The following is a 10,689-nucleotide window of genomic DNA, read 5'->3' as shown; positions in this document are numbered from 1 at the left end:
GGGTGGCCGGGCTCCCGGAGCGTCTGAGGGTCTGACCTCGTCCTCCGCTCTCCCCCTGCACCCCCTTCCGCCAGGAGGCAGTTTCGAGTGGGCGGAGGATTTCCCCCTCCTCCCCCCGCCAGGGCCCCCCCTGTGCTTCTCCCGCTTCTCCGTCTCGCCTGCGCTGGAGACCCCGGGGCCCCCCACCCGGGCCCCCGACGCCAGGCCCGCAGGTAACGTGCTTCAGATCCACCCGGTTACCGGGCTCTCTCTGTCCCCATCGGTCTCCCTCCGCAGTCCTGTCCCCGCGTCTGTCCCCCCTTGCTCCCCCTCAGTCTCCTCCTTCCCCTCTGTCAACGCTGCTCATCGCCGAGACCCCCCCAAACTCTGCAACCCGTTCGGACCAGGCGGTGTCCATTAGACGGGCCTCCCCGAGCCTCGGTTTCCCCTTCTGCCAGGATCTCCTCCGAGTCTTTCCCATCGTCGCCCCATCTCTGGTCTCATCCCCAGAGAAAACCCAGGCAGGAGGGGAGTGGGGAGCCGGGGTACAGACCCCAGCTGCCTAGCCCGCTCCCAGAATCAGTGTTCGTCCAGCCCCATTCTGTGGCGTTTCGCGTAGAAGAGGGGCACGTCACCCTCAGTTTTTGATGTCCCAAAGCTAAGGCCGTCCTCACCGAGAGGAGGGCACAGCCCTGGCTGAGGGCGGGACTGGGACTAGAGAGGGATGAGACCCAGGCGCTCTGCTGCCTCCTGCTGCCGACACCGAGAACTGCCCTGGGCCAGGCAGGTGCAGGCAGGCAGAGCTGCGAAGGTAGGAGGGACCACTGGGTGGGTTCCATTCCTGCTTCCCAAATCGTGCCTGCGCCCCACGAGCGGGCCCTGCCACTTCCTGGCTAAGTGAGGTAAGGCGAGCTGCTTTCCCTCCGTGGGCCTCGGTCTCCTCATCTGTGGAATGGGGGCGATGACACGCTCCGTTGTTGAGAGGGTTTACCTGGCGTACTCCTCCCCGTGCGCGGAGCACGGAGCCGGGGCCCATAGCAGTGAGCGGTCTCCAGCTGGTAGCTGTTTCTGTGCTTAAACGGTAGACGTTTAGTGAGCATCGGCCGGCCGTGTGCAGGTGCGGTGCTGGGCACCGGGATTCCCAGCTGAGCCAGGTCGATGAGCCCGCCCCGCCCCCTGACGCTGACCCCACAGTCATCCGAGAAAGCAGGTGACAACAGGAAAGGGCTTTGTCTCCCCGGTGAACGGTGGACGTGCCCCTTAACCAGGGATTTGAGGGTTGATGGTCTAACCAGGGATTTGAGGGATGATGTCGTTAACTAGGTGAAGAGGAAGGGGACAGCGAGCTAGCAGGCTGAACAGCTTGTGCAAAGGGCCTGAGGCAGGAGCGAGCTTGGCCAGCTTAAGGAACAGAAGGGAAGCGGTGTGTGTGGGGGTGACTAAGAGAGTGGGGCAGATGGAGGGGAGGGGAAGGCGACAGGGGGCGGGGCAGACCATGTAGGGCTTGGGGATGGGCTGAGGGGTGGGGCCTTAGTCCTGGGGAGTTAGGGAGCCATGGGAGGGCCGTGATCAGGATGGGCCAACTCAGCCCCGGGTGTAGGAGGACCCCCCTGGGGCCACATGGGGCCGACGCGGCTGGAAAGGAGGCCGGGTCACCGTCCAGGAGGGAGACGCGAGGACACATGGAGTCAAGGGCAGAGGGAGGGGGCCAAGGGCTGACTTCACTTGGCTGCATTGTCAGCTCTCACCCCAAATGTCACTCCCTCCCAGAGGCCTTCTCTGAGGCCCCCGTGAGGACGGGGTGGGTTCCAGGGCGTGGGGACGGCGGCCAAGTGGTGAGTCAGGGCTCGGGCTGCCGGGCCAGCAATGAGGATGACTTTACCTTTAATCACCGGGAGCGAGAGGGAGGGTGGATTGTCTGAAACCCCAAGTGTCTTCCTCAGGCGGCAGCTGGTCCCCTGCCCCTGGGCTGGGAGGCTGGGGAGCCTGGCAGGGACGCAGGACCAGGCGTGGGGGCCCAGGCAGGGCCCCCTGACTCCGCCGACCCCTGTGCTCACGTGGCGTTGCCCACTCAACAAATGCCCCCTGGATGCTGAGGGACGCCTCGTATCCCAGAGTCTCCCCCCTCCTTTGAAAAGGACACGAGGGTCATGCTCCCCGCTTAAGGAGAAGGAAGCTGAGGCACAGGGTTGGGGAGCGAGGGCAGCGACTTGACCGAGACCACGCAGGGAACAGGTGGGGTGGGGAGTGAGGACGCCGGTGAGTGGCCCCGGGCAAGGTCCTCCACCCCAAAGCCCTTGTTTCTCTGGCGTGTGGAATGGGGCGGGGACTGTCCCTTCCATTTGGAGAGGAGGGGTCCGGGGAAGGCAGGTGGGAGGGCGCCCTGTGGCAGGCCCGGTGCGGGACGCTGGGGTGCAGCAGCGACCACGGACCCGACCTCCCTGAGCGTACGTTCTAGAGGGGCAAGCAGACAGGAAGCTCTGGGATTCTGGGATTCTGACTGGGATGATCCCAGAGGAGGAAGAGAAAAGTAGCCATAGCACAATGCCATGGGCGGGGGGGCGGGGGGGCTGAGGGGGCATCCGCTTGACTGAACATGGCCAGGGGAGGCCTCTGGGGAGGGAGCATCCAGCATCGGCCTGAGTTCATGGAGGGCTAAGGGCAGGGGTTCTGTGCAGTGGGAACCACACGTGCAAAGGCCCTGGGGTAGGACTGAGCTTGGAGCCTAGAAGGCGCAGCGAGGAGGCTGCTGGCTGCAGCAGAGTGAGCGAGGGGAGGGGCCAGGTGGGGACAGGAAGGGGCCCAGCAGATGTGTGGGGGGGCGCCTGGGAGCTGCAGTAAGGGATTTGCTCTCCCTCCGAATGAGCCTTTCCGCCCAGTAATCCTGCTTCTCTCTCCACTCCCTTTGTCGTCAGGCCCTGTGGAGAACTGACCCCCCAAAGACCCGAACCCCCTGTGCCCCCAGAAGAGGGGTTGAGAATAGAATCTTCTGTGGACGACGGAGCCACTGCCACCACCTCAGACACCGCCTCTGGGGAGGCCCCTGAGGCTGGGCCCTCCCCCTCCCCCACCATGTGCCAAACGGGAGGCCCCGGCCCCCTGCCCCTCAGCCCCCCGGACGGCTCCCCCGATCCCCCCGACCCCCTCGGTGCCAAATGAGGCAGGAAGCCCCTCCCCCTCCCCGGAGAGCCACCTTCTTGGAACTGAACTGGACTTTTTCGGGCCCGGAGCCCCTGGGCACAGCGGAGGCCCCTCCTCACCCTCTCCCGCCTCAGACGGGGCCGCAGGCTTCGGGGGACCTGGACTCCCCCATCTCGCGATCCCCCTTCCCCGCCCCAGCCTGGCCCCTGGAGGGGCTTCTGGTTCAAACCTTCGCGTGGCATTTTCACATTATTTAAAAAAGACAAAAACAACTTTTTGGAGGAATGCGGGGCCTCTGTGTGTTTCGGGGGGCCGAGAGGGGAGGATGCAGGGAGCAGGTGCCACCCAGGAGACGTCACCATCCTCACCACCCAGGCGGACAGACAGGAACATCGAGGCTCAGGAGGGCCGAGACGCCCGGCGGTGACGCCCGGCTCCGCTCCCTGCATCCCAGCTCCGAGGTCAGCATCACTGCCCGGCTGCAGCCTCGGCTCACCAGCGGCCGCGAGGCACTGGTAAGGGCTAGGGGAGGTCACAGGTGGGGGCCAGAGCTGTTGCCACAAGGCGGCCTGTGGCGGTGGCCAGAAGCCGGCCCAGGGCCAGGCCTGGTGCGAGGGGTGCCCAGGAGTGACCTGCCAGCAACCTACACTGACCAGCCACATCCCACACGCCTCAGCATGGCCCTGCCTCAGTTTACCCGTTTCTGCATGTGACCTCCCCGGCATTCTGGCCTCTGGCCTTCCCCTAACTGCATCTCTCCATGGGCACCTCTCCCTTCGGTTCTGTCCCTTTCAGCTCCGCGTCTCACCAGGCCCCGTTCTGGTCACCACCTGCCCTGGAATCGTCCCATCTCTCCATTTGTGTCTGTCCCTCGGCCGCTTTTCTCATCTAATTCTATTACTTTTTCTTTGAGTTCGCTGCCTCTACTTTTTTTATATATTTTTTTTATTGATTTCAGAGAGGAAGGGAGAGAGAGAGAGAAAGAGAAACATCAATGATGAGAATCATTGATCGGCTGCCTCCTGCAAGACTCACAGGTGGGGATCAAACCCGCAACCCGGGCATGTGCCCTTGACCGGAATCGAACCTGGGACCCTTCAGTCCACAGGCCGACGCTCTGTCCGCTGAGCCAAACCGGCCAGGGCCACTGTGTCTACTTCTGTTCCCTCGGCCGTGTCTCCCGATGGCCTTCCTGTCTCCACTCTGCCTTTCTGCCTTGTTTTTGTCTCGATGTTTTGCTTCTTGGTTCCTCCTGACTCTGGGCTGACTGTGCTTCCATCTCTCTCTGACGGGGTCTGTTTTTTTTAGCTCTCATCTCCTGGTTTCAGCCTGTTCCCCGTCACCTTGGTACCGGATTCGTTTGCATATTTGAGGGATATAGTTTGGATACGAGAGGAGGGAAGGGGCCAGGAGAAGGTACTTAGCGAGGATGCTGTGGACTTTGAGGGCAGGAGGGTCACATTTGAGTCTGGGGGACGGAGAAAGGGAGAGAGAGGACGTAGTGGGTGCCTCTTCCCACTGCTGCCACCAGTAGACCTGGTGGTGCTTGAACTGACCCTGGGAACATGCCTGCCGGGGCAGGGGGCTGCATGGACCAAGCCAGGCGTGCGGTGAGGGCCCGGACTCCTGGGCCTGAGGGAGGAGGGGTGCATCGGTTCGCTAGGCCTTCTTTAACAAAACACCGCAAGTTGGGAGGCTTAAATCACAGACATTTATTGACTCAGTGCTGGAGGCTAGACGTCCAGGATCAAAGTGCCAGCAGGCCCGGTCCTTCTGAGGCTGAGGGGAGAGCCCGTCCCCTGCTTCTCTCCCAGCTTCTGGTGTCTTGCTGGCAGTCTTTGGGGTTCCTTGGAGGAGGCATCGCCCCGACCCCTGCCTTTATTTTTTCCCAGCATTCTCCCTGTGTGTCTCTGTGTTCAAAATATCCCTTGGTAGAAGGCAGGACATCAGTCATATTGGATTAGGGCCCATGTGAGTGACCTCATCTTCACTAATTTTATCTGCAATGATGCTATTTCCAAATAAGGTCACATTCTGAGATCTTGGGGGCTAGGACTTCAACATATGGATTTTGGAGGGTCACCTATAACAAGGGGGTTGGGAGTTTGGGGTCCTGGGAGAGGAGGGAGCTGGAAGCTAGAATTCTTAGTCCTTGGAGAGATTGGGGGGGGGGCATTGAAGGGCAATTTTGAGATGACTGGAGTCTCACTTGATTTGACAATCCAGCTTAATTTGGCTAAAACAGAACCACCGATTTCCCACCACCACCCACACACACACAAAAAAATCCCTCTTTGATCATCTCATTCAATGGCAATGCCGTTCACCAGATACTCAAGCCAGAATCCCAGCTGACCCAGCCCTCAGCAAGTCCTACTGGCTCCTCTTCCGAAACGACTCACAGGGGCCACTGTCCCGCCTCTGCAGCCACACCCTTCCCCTGGCTGACTGCACAGCCTCCTCGCCTCCCTCCCGCCCGCCAGCCGCTCACGTCCAAACTCCTCTGCAGCAGCCCGGGGCCCTGCCTACAGCCTCCACCCAAATGCATCACATCACCCCTTGGATGGCCTCCACCTACTGAGAATACCTTCCAAGTACTGGCCCCAATGATGAGGCCCATGCATCCCCTTCATTTCCATTCTCTCTCTCTCTCTCTCTTCTTTCTCATTGTTGTTGTTAATCCTTACCCAAGGAATATTTTCCCCATTGATTTTCAGAGAGTGGAAGGTAGGGGGTGGGAGACAGAGAGAAACATTGATGTGAGAGACACATCCATTGGTATGCCCCAACCCCAGCGGGTTGGGGGGTGGGGAGGTGAGGGGGAGATTGAGCCTGCAACCGAGGGAAGTGCCTTTGACCTGAATTGAACCTGCCACCCTTCCGTCTTCAGGCTGATGCTCTAACCCCTGAGAAACCGGCTAAGGCCGTCCCCTTCATTTTCTGTCACCCTCCCCCACCATCACCACCAAACAGGCAGACTGGTCTGCTGTCAGTTACTCCAACACACCGTGCACATGCTGTTCCCTTGGCCTGGGATGCTCTTCCAGGTCCTCTCCACTGAGCCAGCTGCTTCCCCGCTAGTTGGCACTAAGGACCCATGGAGGAGTGCAGGATCGGGTGAGAGAGTGTCGAGACCCTTAATTTACCCAAGGTTCCCATTTACCACAACCTTCTTGGGTGGATGACTCCATTTCCATGGAACCTTGGGGAGGAGTCAGAAAATCCATTTCCCCTCAGCCCCTGGGGGTTGAAGCAGTCAAGGGCCTCTTTTCCCAACCTGGTGGGGCACCAGGCTACGGTAAATCTGACAGCATTGTCTTGAGAAACTACAACTCCCAGGAGACCTCGGGAATGACTCTCCCAGCTGTGGGGCGCCCAGAGCAGCACAGCCTGCCAGGTGTTGTGGTCCGGCTCTCGCAGGAGAGGGTGACTGCTATTGCACTTAGGAGCCCTGCCCAAGGGAGAGGCGGGGGTGGGGGGGGTCTCCACCCCACCCCACCCCACCAGGAGCAATCTCTTAGGGATTCAACGTCCGGAGGATGCAGGGTGCGGGAGGAACTGCATTCCGCGGGGCAGTGTCAGTCCAGGGACCTGCCAGAGTGTGGTTCTTGGAGTCTCCTCAGCTGCACATCTGGGCATAGGAGAGTGACATGGGGTCTCCCAATTTGCCAAACCACCTCTTTGCTCCAAGGGGACACCATGCGTGCCCCGAGCTGGAGGGCACAGGTGGACAGGCCCGGACCTGGCTCTTGGGGGCGCCCTCAGTCCTTACACTCCAGAGGCTGTGGCTCCCGGGAAATGGGAGGATGTTACAGAAGCACAGGCTCTCGGTGCTATCACTGCTGGGTGTCCAATGTCCTCACAAGGAGGTTAATCCCCAGCTGAGAAACCGGTCCATCTACCGCATTCCTGCCTCTTGGCACCATCCACTGGGCCCCAGCCCACTTCCAACACCAGCAACCTCTTGCTGAAGCAGAGCAAGGGCTCCCCCACCTGCTGTGTCCAATACTGGGCCTTCCCCCTCCTTTCCTCACGTCTCCTCCTTCCCAGGCCCTCCCTAGGTCCCCTTCACAGCCCGTCCAGCTCTCTGGTTGTCCCTCAAACCAGCTCACAACCCCACAGCTATTACTTGTCACCCACCAAAGACCACAAGCGGCTATAGGGGCCAGCATCCGTGGCTCCGGCTGCCAGATGGCACCCGGATGCTCAACCTCGCCTGGGAATACCTGCGTGCCCGTGACATTCTAAAGCAACACCAGCTCCGGCTACACCAACCGCCTCCCAGTACCACCCTTGCAGGATTGGGGCGCAATGAGAATGGAGCCACCCGAGAGGCCCCAGGGGGGGTTACCCTCTTGGCCAGCACCCTTTGCTCCACTGACAGCTCCCAACAGAGACCAGCACTCCTGGCCCTGGATGGACAGCCGCACATCAGCTGTCAACCCCGAGAAATGAGAGGTCAGCAGGCCGCGAGCAGTTCAATAATTATTACCAACAGTGCGTTAATTACAAATAATGAGAGAGGAACTAGAGGTGGTACGTTTTCCACACGGGGAGCCAGCATCCACAGCCCCAGCCCCAGGGGTCCGGCCACCGGGCGGGGCGGCGCAGTAATAAATAACGGAGGGGGGACAGGGGTCAGGGCTGCTCCTGCTTCTTCTTGACAGAAATCCGCTTCTTCCTGGCGGCCAGCATCTCGTAGAAGGGGTCCACGCTCACAGCCGCCCTGCGGAAGGGGAGGGGCCCAGGGTGAGGGCCGGGGGCTCTGGTCCCAGCCACCCACCCCCGCCCCCAGGGCCCGGAGCCCAGCTCACTGGATGGACTTGATCCACTCATCCTTCTCCTCCTGCGTGGGGGCCGAGATGCGGTACACCATGTGGTTCCCCTCCACCACGCGGCCATCTGCCTCCGTTTTGCAGGCTTTGATGAGCTGCCCCTTGTTGTTGGGGATATAAAGCTCAAAGCAGTTCTGGGGAGACACCAAAGAGGAGGGGCGGTGGGTAAGAGCCGGCCTGAGGGCAGAGGAGCCCCCGCTGCGGCAGGAAGGGGTGCGGAGAGGGTCTTACTGGTTTCCGGGGGTCGTCCACCTCCCGGATGCTCAGATTCTCCAGGGGGATGATTCCTCGGGGCTCCTTGTCCTGAAAGAGCGAGTCGGACAGGACTCGGACCTCCCAATCCTCACCCCCAGCCCCTCCTCCCAGGACCCACAGCTCAGCACCGTCCTCACCGTGGTGTACTCAAAATAGTAGAGGCAGTTGTCTGTGAGGATAAACCAGCGCCGCTTCCACGTCTTCACCCGGCCCCCTGAAAGGGAAGGGGCGGGAGGGGGCCTGGGCTCAGCACAGGGTCAGGGCCTCTGGGAGGGGGAGGGGGTGAGAGGCAGAGCAAGCGCAGGGGCGCGGGCTGTCGGGGCCTGGGACGAAGCAACGCGTGGGACAGACAGACAGACAAGCAGGGACAGGCGTGCTTGGGCCCCAGGAACTGGTCCACCCCCCCGGGTGGGCTTTCCGCTCTCTAAGCCTGTTGGTCAGCCCGGGCCCAGGAGTCTGAGCCCCCAGCCCCCTCTCCTGTAGTGACGGGGAGCGAGGACGCCGTGTACCTACCTCCTGGGGCAGACAGCGAGAAAGCAGGCAGGACCAGGCGAGAAGGCAAGGCAGAAGAGTGGGGTGCCCCCAAGAGCCACAGGCAACAGAAATAGGGTGGGCGAGGGAAGGGATGCGCAGGGGGTAGGACAGAGAGAGAGAGAAACAGCAAAGAGAAACACGCAGGGAGGGAGGGAGGGAGAGAGAGGGAAGAAAACCAGTTACATCCACATGAGGGAGGATGGGCCAGGCCCTCTCCCTCCCGGGGAGGCGAGTGCCCTGAGCCCAGGAGGCAGCCATGAGCACCCCCTTCGTCAGTGCCAGGCCCCAGACCGCCCCGCCCACGTCCTCGGCCAGGAGGCCCTCCGCTGCCGCCATGAACACGTCTGTGCCCTGGAGGCCCTCCCCGCAGGGGAGCAGACAGAACCCCGCCTTGGCCCCAGGTGGCGTGGGGACTCAGCCAGGTCCAGCACAACTGCCCATGTGACCTCAGCACCACCTCTGCCCTTTAGCCGCCTTCCTGCTTCCAGATGCCCTGCTGTGGGCTCCTTGTGGGGCCAGAGGGACTGAATAGCAGCAGTGACCATGGCTGTTAACCACCGTGAACAGAGCCACCGCAGGCCCCTCTCCTGCGTGTCAGTGTCTAAGAGGCGCCTTTTCCTAATGATCACAAAGCAGAGACGTGCTCGGGTCAGAGACCTGGGGCCAAGGCCGCCTCTGCCCTGAGCGGCTGGGTGGTGACCGAGCCTCACTGTCCTCACCTGGGAGAGGGGAAGGATGGCTGCCGAGGGAGGCGTTTGGGGGGGAAATCGTTGGTGACGCTGCCCTCCCGACGCCCTCCCTGCGGAGCCAGAATTCCCCCCAGGAACCAGGCACCCAGCACGTTGGCTGGAGGACGTGCTTTGCATTTTCCACGCGCACCAGGGCCGTCTGCACCCGGGCAGGACCCGCTTCTAATGCTGGAGAACGGTGCCTGGGCTCCACACCGGAGAGGGGAGACGACCCGGGAGCGCAGTGCTGCCCCGGCCTCGCGCTGGGCTGGAGGCTTCCTGGGGCCCTCCCACTGCCCTGCTGTCTGCACTGTGCACACTGGACTGTGAGCTGTCAGTCTGCCTCCCAGAGCAGCCGTTCAGGGCTTCTCCATTAAAAAGCCGCAGCTAACACTCCCCTGGCACCTACCATTACCAGGCCCGGCTGCGAGCCAGCTCGAAACCTCGGCTCTGCATTAGGGCCACCTGGGGAGCTTTCACCATAACTGACGGCTGTCCTGCCCCCTCCTGGCTTCACAGCCCAACCACCGGGTGTAAGAGCTCCCAGGTGACTCTCCTGTGCAGCTGGGCCGAGAAGCACCATCCACAGAGGCACCGCGTGACCCCTGCTAACTGACCGCCATCTGCTGGCACCACGCCCCCTCCCGTCCCGGTCAGGGACTCCATCCAGGTGTAAGAGCTCCCAGGTGACTCTCCTGTGCAGCTGGCCGAGAAGCACCATCCACAGACAGAGGCACCGTGACCCCTGCTAACTGACCGCATCTGCTGGCACCACGCCCCCTCCCTTCCCGGTCAGGGACTCCATCCACCCGCACAGCCTGGCAGTACCCTGTGCCCGAGCCCTTCGCTTCCCCCAGTGTCTGCGGAGCCCCCAGCCGGGCCTGCGCCTGGGCCAGCACACGGGCCGGCTCTTGTCCTCAGCCTCATGATGCAGATGCACGAACAGGCTGAGAGGTCGCCTCGCTTGCCTGGGGTCACACAGCGGAGCCCAGGCCCACTGACCTCCCCCTGCACAGGCAGCCAGCAGGGTCAGCAGGGGACGTACCCAGCTTAAGGAGCCAGCCCTCCCGGTCCGGGTTGAAGAAGGTGTGGGTCAGGTCATTCCCGTCGTCCTCCGGGATCTTGAAGGGCTCATTTCGAATGCTGTCGTAGAGGTTCTGAGGGGCGAGAGCCCCGTGAGCAACGCCAGGCCCCCGGGACCCTCCCGGGGTACTTGG

The 10,689-nt window shown here is 62.0% G+C and overlaps 2 protein-coding genes across 2 annotated transcripts in view; one reads left to right on the top strand and one right to left on the bottom strand.

Moving 5' to 3' along the window:
* LMTK3 (lemur tyrosine kinase 3) overlaps window positions 1-3,405 on the top strand; it is an 18,293-nt gene extending 14,888 nt beyond the window's left edge. Inside the window, exons 14-15 of the mRNA XM_014550420.1 lie at window positions 21-212; window positions 2,895-3,405. Coding sequence (XP_014405906.1) covers window positions 21-212; window positions 2,895-2,911 — 209 coding nt within the window. The 3' untranslated portion in view covers window positions 2,912-3,405. The remainder of the gene's footprint in view (window positions 1-20; window positions 213-2,894) is intronic.
* A 4,182-nt stretch (window positions 3,406-7,587) lies between these two features.
* CYTH2 (cytohesin 2) overlaps window positions 7,588-10,689 on the bottom strand; it is a 7,550-nt gene continuing 4,448 nt past the window's right edge. Inside the window, exons 8-12 of the mRNA XM_005879483.2 lie at window positions 10,518-10,629; window positions 8,348-8,424; window positions 8,187-8,258; window positions 7,935-8,089; window positions 7,588-7,846 (exon numbers count right to left, since the gene is read on the bottom strand). Of these exons, the coding sequence (XP_005879545.1) occupies window positions 7,759-7,846; window positions 7,935-8,089; window positions 8,187-8,258; window positions 8,348-8,424; window positions 10,518-10,629 (504 nt within the window). The 3' untranslated portion in view covers window positions 7,588-7,758. The remainder of the gene's footprint in view (window positions 7,847-7,934; window positions 8,090-8,186; window positions 8,259-8,347; window positions 8,425-10,517; window positions 10,630-10,689) is intronic.

Source organism: Myotis brandtii, unplaced genomic scaffold (assembly GCF_000412655.1).
Source record: "Myotis brandtii unplaced genomic scaffold, ASM41265v1 scaffold601, whole genome shotgun sequence".
Classification (NCBI taxonomy): domain Eukaryota; kingdom Metazoa; phylum Chordata; class Mammalia; order Chiroptera; family Vespertilionidae; genus Myotis; species Myotis brandtii.
Note: the sequence above shows the minus strand (reverse complement) of the source record. Positions and strands in the feature narration are given on the sequence as shown.